Source organism: Schistosoma haematobium, chromosome 1 (genome assembly GCF_000699445.3).
Source record: "Schistosoma haematobium chromosome 1, whole genome shotgun sequence".
In the NCBI taxonomy this organism is placed as follows: Eukaryota; Metazoa; Platyhelminthes; class Trematoda; order Strigeidida; family Schistosomatidae; genus Schistosoma; species Schistosoma haematobium.
Genome location: NC_067196.1, coordinates 46,056,497 through 46,074,546, shown reverse-complemented (window position 1 = coordinate 46,074,546; position 18,050 = coordinate 46,056,497). Strand labels below are relative to the sequence as shown.

General features: G+C 37.7%; 1 protein-coding gene across 3 annotated transcripts; it reads right to left on the bottom strand.

The window, feature by feature from the left end:
* AHSA1_1 (AHA1, activator of heat shock 90kDa protein ATPase) lies at positions 1 to 9,516 on the bottom strand. Of its 3 annotated transcripts, none has more exons than XM_051208842.1 (5): positions 9,298 to 9,508; positions 9,145 to 9,255; positions 4,628 to 4,837; positions 2,957 to 4,587; positions 1 to 332 (listed from the first exon to the last, which is right to left on the bottom strand). In XM_051208842.1, exons 1-4 carry the CDS (start codon positions 9,455 to 9,457, stop codon positions 4,202 to 4,204), a joined length of 867 nt encoding a protein of 288 aa, XP_051074242.1. In that variant the 5' UTR covers positions 9,458 to 9,508; the 3' UTR covers positions 1 to 332; positions 2,957 to 4,201. The 3 variants fall into 3 exon arrangements, with proteins under 3 accessions (XP_051074242.1, XP_051074243.1, XP_051074241.1); XM_051208843.1 differs by having other exon boundaries at positions 2,957 to 3,058; XM_051208841.1 differs by having other exon boundaries at positions 2,957 to 4,837; positions 9,298 to 9,516.
* Positions 9,517 to 18,050: the final 8,534 nt, after the last annotated feature.

Genomic DNA, 18,050 nt, shown 5'->3' with positions numbered 1-18,050 from the left:
TATCACAAAATATTATATTAGGCTGTTAACCGCTTACAATGTAAAAGCAGATGTTATCATTATTACATAGCAGACATCCCGTTTTTGAAGTCATTTTGGTAAAGCTCTTAAAACATACGTCCACCATATCCGTAAGTTTGTTTCAGTGCAGCAAGGAAAATAGTGAGCCATCCATCGCGGGTATTTTCCAAGTCATAGGCAGGAACATTTTTCTGTGCTAAAAAAAGGCGCGTTCCGCCTTCAAAAGCATTCATTTCCAAAGTCAGTGAGCTGTAGTGGTTCTCAGGCCAATCGCGTTTACGCCACCTCATTTGAATGCTTTTACCAGGATCCTGAACATTCGTAGACAACAAAATGATTCACATTAATTCAAACTTTAAGCATTAAAGTTGAACTATTAAATGGCTGAGACAAACAATATCCAGTAGTGAACAGACTAACTGTGAGTAATCAGAACTTTATTAACAGAAAGTATCCCAGACGGCTAATATGCATAAACAAGTTTGGGACACGTAAAAATGATACCATAAGTTTCACAGGAATGATAACCGCAACACCAACGAAACAAGAAATATTGCTAAGCAGAAACATGAGGACTATTGGTGCTTAACTTTACTGTGGAGACGCACTATGCACATACTTGATAACAAAAACGTCCCGTTCATCAGTACGATTTATATAGGTTTTGAGGAAAATGTCACGACTGCGCTGTCGCTTTTTTGCTTTATACGCATTGTTTTTGAAACCAACTAATTCTGCAATCAACAGGGACAAGGGTTTCTTGCCTACTTTTTCTAACTAATTTATCTGAACAAAAACAGTGCAAAGGATCATTAAAATGTATCAATCAGCAACAACGTAAAACTTCGTACATACGTACATCAGTTCAAGTTGCCGCATTAAATGTATATGTGCCACACAATAAAAATGAGGTCGTGAAAAGATAAAGAATGGAAGGTGAGTATACTACAGAAGAAAATGGCAATGAGATAAGTTCGTGTATAAGAGTGAAAAATTTAAAATGAGTAGCAGTTCAGTCAAGAAATATACATTGTATAAAGATTCTTTCAACTAAAAACCCATTTATATCAAGAACACTACAACAGAACCTTCACTGGCTTCTACTCTGAGCCATGTCTGACACCTCAAGGGTGTGAGGAACCGACAGTCTTGTACAGCTTTCTTCCACATCACGACACCATGTCGTGCACTGACCACCTCTTCCAACCAGTCCCAGTGCGTCAAATAACAGACGGTGTGGAGTCCACTGAGATGGCATCTGTAGGATATGCCCAAGCCACCGAGACCGGTGTTTCAAGATGGCGACACTAATTGAATTATCGTCACTGTGCTCAATCACACCTTGTCGAACCTCTGCATTACTAACATGGTGTCGCCACTGGATGTCAACAATCCTTTGGAGACAACAGTAATCAAACACGGAGAGTCACCTAACATCCTCAACTCGGAGGCCAGTATTCGCAAGAACAGAGCAAAACTGCCTCACCGACGCGTTTGTACATTCGACCTTTTACAGCCAGACCAACATCACGAAGGCGCCAAAGATGGCCCAGATCGGCATAAGCCGCTATGGCTTTCACTATACGTGAATTGATTTCATCACTCATACCACTATGCACACTTACACGGCTACCCAGATAAGCGAACTCCCCGACTACTACTCAAAGTGAGAGCAGGCACAGGGTCCTGCTAGTCTTGTAAAAGTGCTCTACACTTAGGTGTAAAGCACATGCCATACCTACGGACACTTTACCAACTGATTAAGTCTGCATGATTTGGGTGAGTGTTCATTGTGAGAACAAACACTTAAACCGCTCATCAAACCGTTAAGTTCACGTTAGAAGACAATGTGACTAAACAGCTGAACAATTGAAATCTACTAGTTCCCGTAAAATCCTTGAAACCAGTTTTGCTACGAAGGTGATGTCATGTGATTTTGAAAGAAGTGAAGGCAATTAGTTGAAAATAATATTCGCTGGAGCTCTACAACATATTCACAATACCTTCACACATAGTAGTTAATCAAAATGGGATTAGTATTGGATCGTGAGAATGAATGAAACATTAGAACAATAATTACAAAGAGATTAAGTAAAAATCCGTCTAGTGGAAAAAATAAATCAAGGATGAGAAGTACGAATGGATTTCTCATCCGGTAAATACAGAACAACAAAGAGAACCAAGGCGATAGATAAAAGTTAATGACCAGATCAAAACAAACGGAAAGGTTGGAGCAAAGCAGGATTTAAAAAGTCGCCTTTGAGGAGTTTGAGCTCAATTTAGTGCATTTTTTATGTCTATGTCATACCTGATCCCACATTCGTTGAATCACGTTATTTGGTTTCGCGGACAATTTCGAGAGGTAATGTGGAGTTACATAGCCACAGTTGGCAAGTTAATCATAAATTGGGCTAATGATTTAGTACCATTAAGAACTAAAGTGTAATAAACTGAAAAAGCACTAGGAAACAGTAGGTTATGTGAAGTTGATAAAAAATTTACAATCGCATATAAATTGGTCACAACAACGAGATGGACAATTAATTATTAAACTTTCTAATTACGACCACTGTTAAGTCCCATAATTTTATCATAACCGTATCGGTCATTATCAAACCTCTTCCTGGTCTCTGTTATATTTTACCAAATATTGAATGCGATTTATACCGCTCAATGAGTATAATTTTAGTCAGCCACCAGATTTCTAAAATAATTTTAAATAAAATTGTACAGCTTCAGTGAATTGTACTGTTGAAAAGAAAACTAACTTCATTAAACTAACTATAGTTGTTTCATATCAAATGAACTTATTCTTTTGTTTAGATATACCCTAACGAATGTGTGAAAAATTGGTGACTACATATAGACAAGTTTACTTTTGAATTATACTAGTGCTTTTCGAAAAATTACGTGGACAAAAATCAGTGGGACTTACTAGCAAGTCGAAGATTCCTGTAATGTTTCCACTGAAGATGGAATATGCTCCACCGACAACTGGATCCACAGTGGCCTCAGATCGTGTAAAAGCTTTAACTAACTAAAATTAGAAAGAGCGCATTCGTACTTAAACTATATGATATTTATTTAGTAATTTATTAAAGGTAACCCAATACAAACTGAAAGTAACTAGCGAAATGTGTGTGATATGGTATCCCAACACGAGTATCATTTCATAAACAATTCACATTGTAATGTGATCATACATTGGTCAGTGAGTCAAACGCAACGTAGAACATGGCACATACATCAATATGTACTACCATAGCTCCAAAGTCTGGCATCAAATTCTGTTATTTTCGCAAGCCGGGTACAACTATTTCAACATTACGATCAAGTCATGGATATTGCTTCTTTAAAATATTTCGCAAATACTACCATAACACTTCTGGAGGAGTATTATATATGACTTAATATCACACAAAATTCACGGAATATTATGGAGCATAATTTAGATCAACATACTCGTGGCCTCTTACTAGAGCTAGACGCAAAATGCCTCGTTTATTGAATATACATCTTGAGGGAGATTTATTATAAGATTGGCTTTTTATTCTACGTTCTTAAAATAAAATGAAACACTATACAACGGGTTTTGTGTGAGCAATTATACTACTATGGTTTGAAAAGATGTTGAAACAGCCAATTTCGGTGTTCTTCAATCCAATGATGCGCATTTAATCCCAAGAATTTGAATATAAATGAGAGCCTTGGTGCCTGGATTAACTGGTTACAAATAACGAGTCGCACCAACGTTTTTAAATGGTTAGCAGGAGTAAGTTTGAAAATTTAAGTTGTGTTTAACTACTTTCCCGAAGCACATGAAAGAAAAATTAAGCTACTGCCAGAACTATTGAATTACTTACTTATACATTGCAAACTGCAAATTTTCAAATGCGTGGAAATATGGGTGTTTCCAGAATTGTAAGTATGAAAACTACTTTACAAATTCAGATCATATGGTTAAATTAAGATATTCATTATCAGTGAATTCAAAACTTGTTATGTTCCCCTTGTCCGATATTCCTTGACAAAAAGAGCATTGGGGTAGCAACAGGGTAAATCCCAAGAAACAGCTGTATAAAGAATAATTTTCACAGAAGCTTCTAGTATCTCTCCGGTCCAGCTACGAGTGATAATGATTAAGATTGGATCAATCAGAGAATTCAAATTTGAGCTTAAACTAAGCACGCAGCGCAGAATGTCCTGTTAACAATACTATTTGCTTTAAAAACAAATTTGCCATCTTAAAATTTACAGAAAGCTGAGACATTTTCCCCATATATCTAATAGGGGCGACCCTACAACCTATGTGATTCTTACTGTAACTACATAAGGAGCTAGGTACCTCTTTAGTAGTGAGAACTCTGTAAAGGTCATCCGGAGTGCAGAAAAATTCATCTGTGATTGAAAGATCTCTGTTTGACAGGTCTTTAGGTTCTTTGATCCCATCGGCAGTATGGAAAGCTTTGTTGGTTGTTCTGTCTAGAGCCGCGCCAGACCGTGTTGTACTAGCAGGATTCACGTTAGCACCATTCTTTGATGGAAGGATAAGACCCTGAGCATAATCTGTTACAATAAACTCGAAAAAAATTATTCACATACTAACCTTCTTTAAGTAATGTGATGTATTTCTCTAATTTGGACTTGATAAAGTCAACACCAGTTGACTTCATAAAACTCCCGACTAGATCACCATCAGTACTAGAAGTCCAGCTCGTATTGGTTTCACATTTATTTACACCGTATTCATCGATCAGACTTATAACTTCCACTTTCCCTACAATTTTTACCTTGTCTTCCGAACTTTTTACTATTCCTGTTGAAATAAAATGACAAAAAATATGACGTCATTGAAAGAATGGAGGAAGTACACTAGATTTAACAATACAAATCAAAAAAGTGGTGTCTTATAGGCTTTGGTTTCTACAGTTAGTGTAAAAACGCGAAATTATTAGGATTTGAAATCCGACTAAACTATTCCAATAACGGGGATAGAACTGTATCTAAATTGTCATGTAGTACAACTCCAAGCCGTTATGAGCGAGACCTACGTTTCTAATCCGACATCTTTACCAAGAATTAGGTGTAACAAAATGGACAATATTGATGGAAATCAAGCAAAGATACAACATCCTTCAATGTAGACACAAAATGATAGCTTGGTTTAGTTGTTATTACTGACAGCAGTCAGATAGGTACAGAATGCCATTAAAATTTACAGACGATCTTTGAGCAACACTTAGGTGACCTCGAGATAACTCACCCACTTACCAGGACTAAATGAGGGTTATAAATTTGTATGCAGGACTAAGAATGGAATTTTAAGTTAGAATTTAGGGTTAGGAATTACGGTAATGGATTGATATTAACTATAACGCCGAAATGCTATTGAACTATGTGAATGAATGAAAATCGAACGGAAGCCCAAGAATTGCTAACCCTAATTTTACTGGTCTGTTCACAAATCATAGTCTCACCAAATTTGTCACTAAAGACCGAACACAAAGACACGATTACAGAAGCTAACGGACAGGAAAAGTTAAGACGATAGATGAAGGGACCACGATGTAGTTGTCGAGTCTGCCCAGAAACACAAAACATGACTTAACTGTAATCGAAAGCACACAACTAATTATTTCTCAGTCAGTCAGCTACAAAGCAGGACCAGGTACATATGTGCATCAGTCTAAGTTGCCATACTTCACTAGCACAAGATGAACACTGGATTCATAAAAGTAGTTAGTTTAGTGGTGGCAATACATAAAAGAAAGATTGCATATAAGGACATAGTACAGGGAGAAAGATATAAAGCAATTTTAATCTAAAAATTTAAGGGAAGACAATGAGTGTATACACCGACGCCATTGTGATCGATTCTGAGCCATGTCACCCAGTCTCTAACCATTGGTTACGATAGTCACGCGGACCCCAACCAAGTAGTCTGCATCTCCCAACATGTCTCAGACTAGAAATTAATGTCCTCAAGCACTGATGCCACGTTTTGGCTTGGCCGCCCCTAACTTTCTTCCAACCATCTCCAATATTAGTCAGCATTGCGCGTCGCGGTAATCGGTGTTCAGGCATGCATAACACGTGTCCTAACCATTTCAATCGATGAAGATTCACAACTTCATCAACTGATTTACCATCATTTCCTAATACCCTGCGTCTAATCTGACTATTACTTACCCAGTGATCCCAACAGACCCAAGTAATATTTCTAAGGCATCTGTAATCAAATACCTGTAGCTTACGAATATCTTCTGCTCTTAGTGGCCATGTTTTGCAGCCGTAAAGTAGAATAGAACGAACTGCCGCGCAGTATACTTGTCCCTTAATTGTGAGGCGGATATCTCGCCTTCGTCATAGGTGACGTAAGATGGCAAAAGCCAAACGGACTTTCCCAATCCGTGCAGAAATTTCGTCAGACACCAACCCATTAGGGCTAACCAAGCCTCCAAGATAGGTGAGGTTGTCGACGCATCCGACTACTTCATTCTCTATCCTTAGTTCAGGTGTTGACGCAGACCAGTCCGGAAGCAACAACTTGCACTTAGAGGGGAGAAACGCACACCAAACATCCAGACATTGTTGCTCAGTGCTACCAGAAGACTCTGCATTTTATCAGTGTCTTCACCAAACAGGACTATGTCATGTGCGTATTCTAAGTCGATAAGTGTACCAGCTGGAAGAAGGCCAATGCCCGAAGATTCAGTCGACCAGAACGTTATTTCCATCAGTAGGTCTATGATGAAACCTTGACTGAGGCCACTTGAGGTTGCAAAACCATATGACAGTTCGCCATAAGCTCTCACTCGACTAGTAGTTTTCGAGTAAAGAGCCCTCACAAGGTTTATGTACTTCTAAGGTACACCTTTCAGTGACAGACACTGCCACAGAATCTCGCGGTCTATCGAGTCAAATGCTGCTTTCAAGTCAAGAAAAACTATCATTGTCGGACGCCGATAAGCATTTCTGTGTCCTAGAAACTGACGAATGGTGAATATGTGGTCGATGCTGCCACGACCAGGTCTGAAGCCAGCCTGATGTTATCGTGTTTGCAGTTCACGAGTCCGATAATTATTGAGGCTAGTATTTTAGATGCTATGTTAGTCAAACTAATCCCTCTATGGTTATCACAGGATGATTTTAACCCGCTCTTATATATTGGGACAATTAGTGATTGTGACCAGGCAGATGAGACTACGTCCAACTCCCAGATTTTAGCTAAAGTGTTAGTCAACCTAATCGCTAAAACTGGGCCGCCATTCTCAAAGACCTCTGGAGCCAATCTATCTGAACTAGCTGCTCTTCCTAGTTTCAGATTAGTTAGAGCATTTTGAACTTCAGCTAGAGTTGGGGGACCTAACTGAATGTTCCATTCACACTGTCTGGGAATGGTGGGTAGTTGTCAAGTAGCTGCAGGCCAGCTGAACTTAAAATGTTCCGCACATCGTTCTAAACGTCTGGACTGGGACCAGATAAGAGTGTCGTCCCTTTCCGAAATAGTCTGACTTACACTTGACTTATTAATTCCAGTTTCTTTTATTAGTCTGTAAAGCTGTCTTGTGTTACCTACAACCGCCACCTTTTCCATTTCTTTTGCTTTCGTTGCCCACCACTGATCACGGTCGTTTCTTAGACTTTTGCTTAACCTATAACTGATTTTTTTTCGCTCTTTATCGTGTTTAGAACCCGATGGGGTGAGTTTACGAGAATCCATCAGTGCAATAGACTTGGAAGAAATCCATTGGTTTTTCGTAACTCTGATTTAAATTACTAACAGATGTCACTGCTGTTTCCACAGCTGTTTGTATATCTTTCCAAGCAACATCCGGGTCAGCCTCGTTTCCAGGACTACCTAAGTGTGACATCAGTTGTTCCTGGAACCTATTTTTGGTTTTCTCATTACTCAATTCAATTCCTATGGGTCTTTTTAGTGTGGCTTTTCCGCGTCTAACTAATTGTTTCTAACACTGTAAGAAATAACGGTAATTATTAAAGTGAACCACAGATAAAACACTGAGAGAAAAGGTTAGATATGAAAGCCTTCTGCTGATTTTAACTGTTAAGCACTCCAGCTGTTATAAAAATGAAGTGTCGCATGTTTACAAGTACTAAAGATCATAGAAGCGGAATCTCAAAATAATGAACTATTGCATGTTCAAGACTATGATTTATCACATCTATCAAGTTAGGCGTTCTAAACAGTAAACCACAGCTCTAAACCAAAAGTATGCAACAGTACAAAGGAGTCAACAAAGGATTAAAAGTGAACAAGTGACAGGAACAGATAGGGAAATGCGTGAAGTTGAGTGATGTAGTATATTTGAGGGTAGTAGAAAGTGAGTGAATCACTGACACTGTGTTCGATTAAGTCAATCCAATTTTAACCCAAGTATTTTTCATGTTGACCCTAACCAAAAAAGGGGATTCTTTGCACACTCAGTGAACCACAACTCGGAATTACTCGTTAAAACAACCCTCCACTTAATTGACTTGATTGCGTTGTAAAAGGTTGGTTTGATTTGTGACGTGACCATATCCATATAGAGCTAAGATTTTACTCACATATAAATCACAAATACTCTGGATATAGTGAAGGACGAGTTTCTTGACCATCAAATTCCAATTCAAGGATATCTAAATTGCCCCCTAAAATAGAGACCATACGGCTGGAGATGGAATCTGATTCAAGGAAAATGATAGCTAAAATGAGTTTTCCTGTCAATCTATGTAGCTGTATCTCATACGTGATGTTGAGATCTTCCAAACATTTTACTAATTGTAGTACATACTAAAACCTTTAATCATAAGACATACTGGGGACTCGGCTTTACCAACAATGGATTACGTAGCTTAACCATGAGAATAAGCAAACAGACTTCGAAAGATTTCGACACATACCGTGGGCATCTTTTGGTTGTGACGGTCTATATCACATTACTATGGGGTTGTCTACGTGCACGCTCACATACATTTCAAATGTCCTGACCTTTAAGGTGCCGATGATTGCTTGATTCGAGCTATAAGCTATCGACACTAAATCATGAGTTCGACTTTAAATATAAAGTTCAAATGTAGGGAAACCAGCTACAATATACAAAATAGTATAGAACTTACCCTCCCAGTCAATCACAATCTCCCACTCGTAAAAGCACATTAACTTTCCTTTTCGGACATAAACGTTAGCCTCCCCATCAAGTTTAGAAATATCAGTGATTTTACAAGAATCTTTAGAATATCAAAAGCAATAAGTTGATGGACACTACTTACATAAGTCATTTTCAATCTTAGAACCTTTCAATAGCTCTTTTATCTTATTTATAGACCAGCCGGTTGCGTCTTTATCTGACCAGTGCCAATTATTAACATTTTTTGCATCTGCTCTTTCCTCTACAATCCACCTAGGATCACCTTCTCCCAACTTCGCCATGTTGACAAGCGCTAGTACCCTGCTGCAATGGAATGATCGCGAAACAACAGTGCGTCCGCCCAAGGTCGCCAGAACATACCTTTCACTGTCCAATACGCAAGAAGTCAAGGTGACTAAAAGACCATCGAAGGATTTCGTTTGTCTTTTGAGGAAGATGATAAGATAACTGGACAAAGAAATTACCACTAAAGATAATGAAATAACTTCTTCCGAGACTGCTATGATTTCGCAATTGTATCAAAATTTACAAACTGCCCTTAAAACCTTTTTCATGCTTGTGTTTGTTCAGGCAACTTGTTTGTTTCCACGGGCTTCAATTTTATCAAAAAGATTTTGGACCCTTGAATTAAATCAGCGGTAGCCTCTTCTAATGGCGCGTTCACCAACAATCGTGGTCTAGGGTTGGACAAGTTACTGATTTATATTGGCAATGTAATTCCCTAAAATGAACAGTTTCGCAAACATTTGACATATGCACTAACAGTCTTATACAACAGTCAGACCTTAGTAGGTTTGCGTCTGGCCTGAAGGTACCTCTTATACTGAGGTAGTGTGAGAAGCAGTATGTGAGATGATCTGGAAGAGAAAAGAACGAGAGGGAATGTAAGACGACGACACGGCAAACACATAGAATGTAATTACTTTTGATCGCGAAAGGAACAGGTAACAATCACGAGTGACACAAGCATGAGACTAAGACAATCTAAGAATTGAGACTACAAATCGGGACTCGTGTTCTAAAAGTGTGCTGACTTCGTACTTTCAATAGTCAAATTCACGGGTCTATTTAGGCTAGTCCATCACTGAAAATCTAAAAGAACTGAACGGCCGTCTCGTCCTGGCATGAAACTTCTCATTAGTGAGAAGCCACAATCCCGAGTATGAGATTCGAACCCAGGACCCTCGTTCTTAGCGATGAAGCAGAAAAGAGACAGAAAAAAGCGTCAAGAATAATACCCATTTGGTTGAAAAGTTTTTTGCGTATTCTCATTCTGTCATAGAATATACCGCCAAAGTCCTAAGTAAGATTGGACCAAATCCTAGCGTAAGTTGAAGCATTTATTCGTAGAATCTTAACGCATAACTGTACAGGGGTTCAGGTAAAAAAACTGATAAGAATAGATAAGAGGATCGATGAAAATTTTGAACCGCGACCACACATACTCCTTAATATAACCCGAGGGTGGAACAAAGAACGAAAACTTTTGTTAACCAGTGCGTAAAGTTAAGGCAACACCGACATTCAACTAACACCTGACATGTCTGTAAAAGTCGGGAAGAGCTGAAACCTAAAAGGGTCAAAGAAGAGAAAAAATTCACACTTGATTGGTTTTCGAGAAGTTAGGTCTTGAAAGTTAATGTTACCAAGGTCTGTATGGACAAGCCGTTCTCTTTCGGAGTTATATATGTGAAAGCTTGTAATCCAAGAGATAAATTCTATAAAGTAGAAGTATCAGTGGACAAATTAAGGTCATTCATCTTAGCCGAAACCTAGTTGCTCCATGTCTCTGACGTCACTCCAGAATTATCGAGATATAACTATCTAAGTGATACGAATAGATGTAATAAAGGTGGTCCTTATGTACATAGCTAGTAATATAAACATCAGTTCCTTGGTTCGTGAATCTCATGATGATGATATTTGTGAAGTTACTAGCTGTGGATTTACTTTTGAAGGTCGTACGCTTATCTTCGGTGTCATCTATCCTAGTCCAGTCTGTCTAACTGATGACTTCATTTTGTTGCGCGTTCATGCGACCGAGGATGCTATCTATCTAAATCATCCTTCACTGTGGCCAAATAATGGCATAATATACGATAGGGTTAAACCTCACACGAATCTATGGGGAGCTAAAAAATTTTCAATCCAGGGGCGCGTTGCACCAACGAACTGATCATCAAACACTTACACATCTACTGAAGAATTGTGGTCCATACTTCAAGGTGCTCTTAACTTACTTGCATTCAGGTTATATCATGCTTTGTAGCACATATACCAAGTAATTGTCTACCTTGGCTAACTAAAAAAACTGATGAAGTTTTTTAACGTCAGAAAAAGCATGGGAGTTTGTATATTTCAACAGTCTCTGGACAACACAGATATGTCTATTATAAGGCGAATGCTTGCAAAGTGTCAGTGAGCAAAGCCAGGCGTTCATATAAAAAACAAGTGATTCGGAATTATGGAAACAGTCTGAAAAAGTCATTTCTGTGTATAAAGAAGCAAACCCAAGGAAGTGACGAAACCTCGCCACTTACGATTTATATTGGCAAGGAGTGGCTCTGCAAAAGCCGAAGCCTTATCAGTATATTTTAGCAAAGTATGTTCTATCGAAGATGTTGAAAGACTTATAAGTAATCGTGATAATGACGGCCTGTCTATCGATCCTGTGGTTATCGGGGGAAAAAACTGTCTGACTATTACTTGAACATCTGAAACTGAATTTTGATTTGACTGGGTTGGTATCCTTCGATTATAAATGTGTTACAAACAAAAGCGTTGTCAAATCCTATTTGTCTATGGCAACTTTATATGTTTGGTTGTAGCTGAATATAGATGCATGTGAGATTACTGATTTCGCCCTCTGGGAGATGTAAGAAGATCCGATATACGAACTGACGAGAAAATTTCATGACTCACCTGGTCAAGCAGGTTAAAACTAATCGAGCGAATATCATTAGTGAATGCTAGCTATATGGCTTGCTCGCTCCTACATTTCAATATAGTGAAGTCTGATAGTGTGATCAGTAAACAGTCGTCAAATTTGATTCTTAGAGGATTTGTAATTAAATTCTAGAAGGAAAGTGAAACGTTTAGTGTCGTTGTTTAAGGTAGTCTGAATGCGTGTTGAAAATCTCTAGTTCAGAACGATATGGTTGTGAAAATCTAGCTGATGAACATCTTTGAACTTTCAATCAGATTATAAAACGTGATTCAAAAAAGATAGTGCACATTAACATGGTGGTTATAAATTTGGTGAACATTGGTGACCTAGATAGATGTAAAAGCATGTCATCTCACTCTACTATTTGCCCAATTATTTCGACAAATTACATTCTTTACCGACATTTTTAATGACCCTGAAAGTCTGGTTATATCTGATCGTGCTCCTATGGCAGCCACAAATCACTTTCAAAATAATATTATGTCACAAGGATTGATTTGGACTATCTTGCAGAGTGAAGAAATATGATTTGGAAAACATGAACGTCTTTGTGGTGTATTTCCAGATTTCAGCTGTCTGAAATTTTGTTAGTTTGTGAGTATCTCACAGACTTTCTTTACATTGTTGGATAAAAACGTGTTGATTTGAACTGAGTCTTGTTTTTGCATAGACTAATTGCGTTGGTTTTAGGTGAATTGTAGTGTTCGAATTTCACGGATTATGATCAGGGGTGGATTTGGGTCTAACTGTAGCCATGATCAGTCACTTTGAGTGCAGACTTGACAATTTTGACAGTTCTGCAGTCTGTTTCAAGCAAGATTACTTTTGATAATTCAATTTACACTAATATGGCTTTGTCTTTTACTCTGAACGATACTAGAATCGATAATGAGAGCAAGGCATAAGATTGAATAACTTTGGTACTGATGTCATCACTTTTTGAAGTTCGCTTACACTTTACCCCCTGATCGAACACCGAACCCTTGTATAAGAGCTTATTTTCGTTTATCAGGACACTGTACCTGTGGCTTTAAGACTCTTGGTCTCGGTTCAAATCCTCAAAATTCCACTCTTTTGACGTAATTCAGAAAGGTTGTTACAAATCAGTGATAACGACATATTTAATAGTCAGCGAAGAGGGTCAACATCATACTTATGTTCGTGACAAATTTAGATGTTAGAAGTTGATAAAATGCTGGCATGCGTATCAGTTGTATCTTGTGGACATAAGTGATTACGAGGCTGTGGATGCTGATATGTTACTGCTTTAAAACAAATCCATATCGGACACAAATCTTGATTTTCCAGTGATTCGAAACCTAAATTAAAATAAACCTAGTTACATATGTAAGTACCTGTGCTAATTAATATGTGAAAAACCTATCAACGTGACGTACGCGTATCCTCAAGGTCATGATTTACAGCAAGCACTCTACGAGTCTACTTTATAACAACTATAAACTTAGTAAGTTGGGAAGCATGCTGTGCGCCAACAAATGCTGTAATTTATAGATCATACCCGTAAAAATGGCGTGCACCTGCTCATGCAGAAATATATTATTGTTATGTTTTCGCTTACAGTTACTCCCTTGTTTTTCCTTAGTATGCAACGTTTATTCTATTGCTACCCGAACTCAGTATATTTGTATCTCTTGATTTGTTTGGAACTATTATTATGGTGTCTACAATTTCTGAATCGCCATAAAATCTTTGACGTCGTTAAGATTGTTGCTTGCCATTTAACTTGATTTTGTGCAACATCTTGATTTCTGGAAAACGTTTTATGGGTAGTCGTATGTTTGGTTGATTCTGTTTGATCTAACTGTCCGACTCTATCCCTAGTGAATTAGATGTTAGGTATTGTTTTGCACAGATAACTTCTCAATTTGGACTTATTTATTTGGTGCTTATTTCCAATCATTCTTGAGTAGTAACTAGGAATCAGCACTGAAGAACAGCACATTAGCAAAATCTGAAATGGATTCCTACATTAAATAAAAATATAGTGCCATCATCGACAAATGCAACGCACTGATTATCTCGAACTGCTCATATTATTCATCCATCAAGCCATTTCACATATATTTGTGGAATCCGTTTTGTAGTGGCTTATTAAAGAATATCTAAACTAGATCATTCTTTTTTACTGAATTTCATTTCACCTTCAACTAGCCCAAACACAAATTTTTATCTGATATGTGTTGCGAATGAACCCGTAGTTTTGTGTCACTTCACGACCAGTTATGGGATAATTATATGATGTATGGCGAATGGGACTAAACCCTCACAACTTGACACTTATCAGTCTAATGCGCAATTATGTCGATTACGGGACCTTAGTCGCTTGATATTTTACGAAAAATAGTGGAGGTCAAAACGCAGGTACGAGAAGAATATCGAGATAGCGCGCTCCGCCATGCAAACCTGGTCACTGTAGCAATGTTATACAGATTTAATAAAAATGATATATTACTTTCATATTCCAAATATTTAACAAGTCTCCATACGTGACAAGGAATGTCAAGAGATCTAAAATATTGACACCAATTATTATTACCTAATTTTAAATTTTAATTAATTGGTGATCAAACATTTTCCGTGGTTGATTTGTGGGATGGCATGGGTGACACAAATCAAGAGCATATATATTGTGTTTATTTTCTGTCCTACCGAACGTATTGTGAGATCTCCCGAGTTGTGGGTTATCTTTGTGTTACTGTGAGCCCAGTCAGTTAATTATTGTCAACAGTTTGATTTAGAACAACATATATAAGCGAACAATATTGTTTTCGATTAGATCCTCATCAGGCTTTACTCTAATATACAGTAATATTTATATGCATATACGAAATTATTAAACCAATCAAGGTAGTTTATAAGTCAATGATAACAATGGAAAAGATTACATAATAAGTAAAATGTGAAAAGTACAAATTGAGGGTGTGACAACAGGTGCATTAGTTTTGATAAGCAATAATAATAAAGGTTCAAATCAATGTTACATAATCTGAAATAGGTCAATGATTAGAAAAGTATAGAAACTGAGATAACAATTATAAAATTATAAGATGACGTAATAAGAAATGTTCAGATAATTGGACCATGAAAATAAAGTGGTAGGAGGGTGTGAAGAAAAATAATAAACGAAGAGAAAGTTGGAAAAGGAATAAATAAATAAATTCATTTATTACTTCAGGCAAACCGATTTTATATGTAAGCCACATCATTGTCCGTACTGACTTGTATCAGATGGCAATCAGTAATGTGTAGTAGCGTCGGGCCCTAACCACACAATCCTTAAAGCTGGACACTAGACAACTGTGAAACTAGATATTCAATGTTTAACTCGAAGAAAAACCCAACGAGGGGGAATTAGAGAAGAATGACGGAATTGAATTAATTCGAGCTGATTGGATGGCATGACTCGGCCTTGCAGGCGTGGCCCCTGTTGAATGTTACCTTATATCTCTTACTCATATTAAATATATCGTTCTATCTCCAGCCTGAATGTGTTCTCCATCACATATCAGTAATTCTTACGATACGATGAGTCAGTGTAGACACTAATGTGAATTCCACATAATATCTTATAGATTCGGCAGTTACATCATAACAAATCTAACATTTTAGGATTAGGTCTATTATTAGAGCAGTGCAAATATCGAAGTAGATCATAATTCCACAAATGTAATCTCCGACACTTCTGAGGGTCACGTTTGGGCTATGGATAGAATAAGATATTTGATGCGGATAGGAACAAGTTACACAGAATGATCATGCCTGTATGATCGAGCTACGATATACAGATCGATTGTTCCTGAGTTTTATCTTCTCCAGTTGTTACATATTGAATGCGATTCTCAGTAGTTATATGTTCAGGTTCAAAGCTTATGCGAAAACGAACATTATTAGCTCATCACTGTGCAGTTTCTTTTCGTATATGATTATTTTATACAAACGGTGGAGCAATTATTCAGGTCTGACTTACCTTAATTATCTTCGAAGATCCTTTATCTTTGACTTAAGTGTGACTCAAGAGGCTGGTGGGTAGATAACTTACAGCCGAGTAGAGCATGGGAAAATCGTAAATTACCAACATGTTGTCGGGATGCCCGATTGCGGCATCAATGAGTTGTCTCCGAATATTGTATATCAAGCGCTGAACAGATTGGTGGTTCTCCATTAACCTGTTGAAACGGAACTGACATGTCCTTGTTAGGCAAATCGATCGAACCGACATTCATATGGAAGTCAGTTATAGGAAGAAGCTAATGCGACAACTAAGGGTGGTTGACTGAAAGTTGGTTGAAAGAATCTGAGCAACATCAAAACAGAATAGCTAAAATATCCCTATACTTCCTTGTTAAGCACAACGGCAAGTAATTCTGGTCGTTTTTGCACGCGTGTAACATGTTGTCGTGGCATTTTGCAGAATAAATCACGAAACTCGGTTGGATTTGGTTAAGTTGTACTGAAGAGATGTAGTTTTAAATACTTTTATGAGCTCTCATGCAGTTGACGACAGCAGACAGTGGCAATAAACATTTATCTTTATTGAACACCCCTAAAGCTCGACGATTTTATGCAGTATTAGTAATGGCTGATCATGTTTGCTGTTTAAATCCAAAGCAAGTGACTTGGAATTGCAATCTGTCAATACTGTTGAAAATGGTTGTCGAAATCTTCGTAACTAAGTAGCTCACCACATGAAAAACTGACTATGTTGTGTGAAGTAAGGTATGTATTTCAAAAGCTGTCTCCTTCGCTGAAACAAGTTTGTAAAAACAACTCTCTTTCCTCGGGGTTGGAGAAAAAATTAGCACTCTTAGGTAAAATTGATATAAACACCAGAAACAAATAAGCTTATAAAGGTAGACACAGCATAACGTGATATTAAATAGCATGAAATATTAGCTGGATGAATTATAAAGGACAGTTTTCAGTACTGAGTGTGTGGTCACTTAAGTGCACCTGAGAAGAGGAAGTGGTTATCTGTCGTTCATGAATACATGAAATGAATTTATTTAGTTATCAAGGTCTCAGTAATAATGAGTGGTAACTTTCCGTTCAACAGCAAGTTAGCGAGTATCACCTAATATTTTGGCTATCTAAAATCCACTTAGCATCTATTCCTTTATCCGTCCGTGTCCATGCAAATGAAATCGAGCGACCACTGCCGAAGTTATCAGTTATCAAGGAGCATATTCACTCCTTGCTCTTTGTATCGTGGTTAGAATCCATACTGGAAACTTCTGGATATTGTTCATATAAAGTGATCCGATGGTAAATACCAAAGCAAGTTTTAGTTACAAGTCTGCATTAGGAGAGAAATAACCTCAGTTAACGTTTTTGTCTTTGCAACTGGAATATTTGCAATCGAGCAGCACAACCTGAAAATATAAGAATAGATGCCTACTGGCAGACATATACGCTTCCACTGCCCTCAAATCGGTGACAGAAAATTCATGACCAGTCTGTTCTCTAACTTATTCGACAGCCTGAATTAAGGATGATGATAATACCAGTAATGGTCTCAGATTTTCCTTGTGCCCTGAGGCCAGTCGCCTCGTTCTAGGATCGAAAATCATTCACGAACTTTCACAAGAATGGTTATATATCATTCGTCATGACTTCATCATGTACTTATTGTGTCATAGAACCACGCGAAGCATTGGCTGGAAATGTAGTAACTTGGGTCTGAAGTGTCGTTTTAGATTTACAGTTCTCGCGGTTTATCAATCATTCCAAAACCCTGTAGCCCACATTTACGACCAATCGCGCACTTGAAAACAACAAACGTATACTTAAATCAAGTGTCACATAACGAGCGGTTTCTATTTGTATGTAATGAGTATGAGCATTATAAAGTATATAAGGATATTTATCTTACGTGTTGGAAGTCATCCAACACTGTCCTGAATTCCGCC

Excerpts from the sequence above, each read along its gene's own strand:
- AHSA1_1 (XM_051208842.1), bottom strand. The coding sequence starts at position 9,457 with ATGGCGAAGTTGGGAGAAGGTGATCCTAGGTGGATTGTAGAGGAAAGA. Across the intron at positions 9,256-9,297 it reads TAAGATTGAAAATGACTTAT|ATTCTTGTAAAATCACTGAT; the intron begins GTAAGTAGTGTC and ends GATATTCTAAAG. Across the intron at positions 4,588-4,627 it reads CATCACATTACTTAAAGAAG|ATTATGCTCAGGGTCTTATC; the intron begins GTTAGTATGTGA and ends TTATTGTAACAG.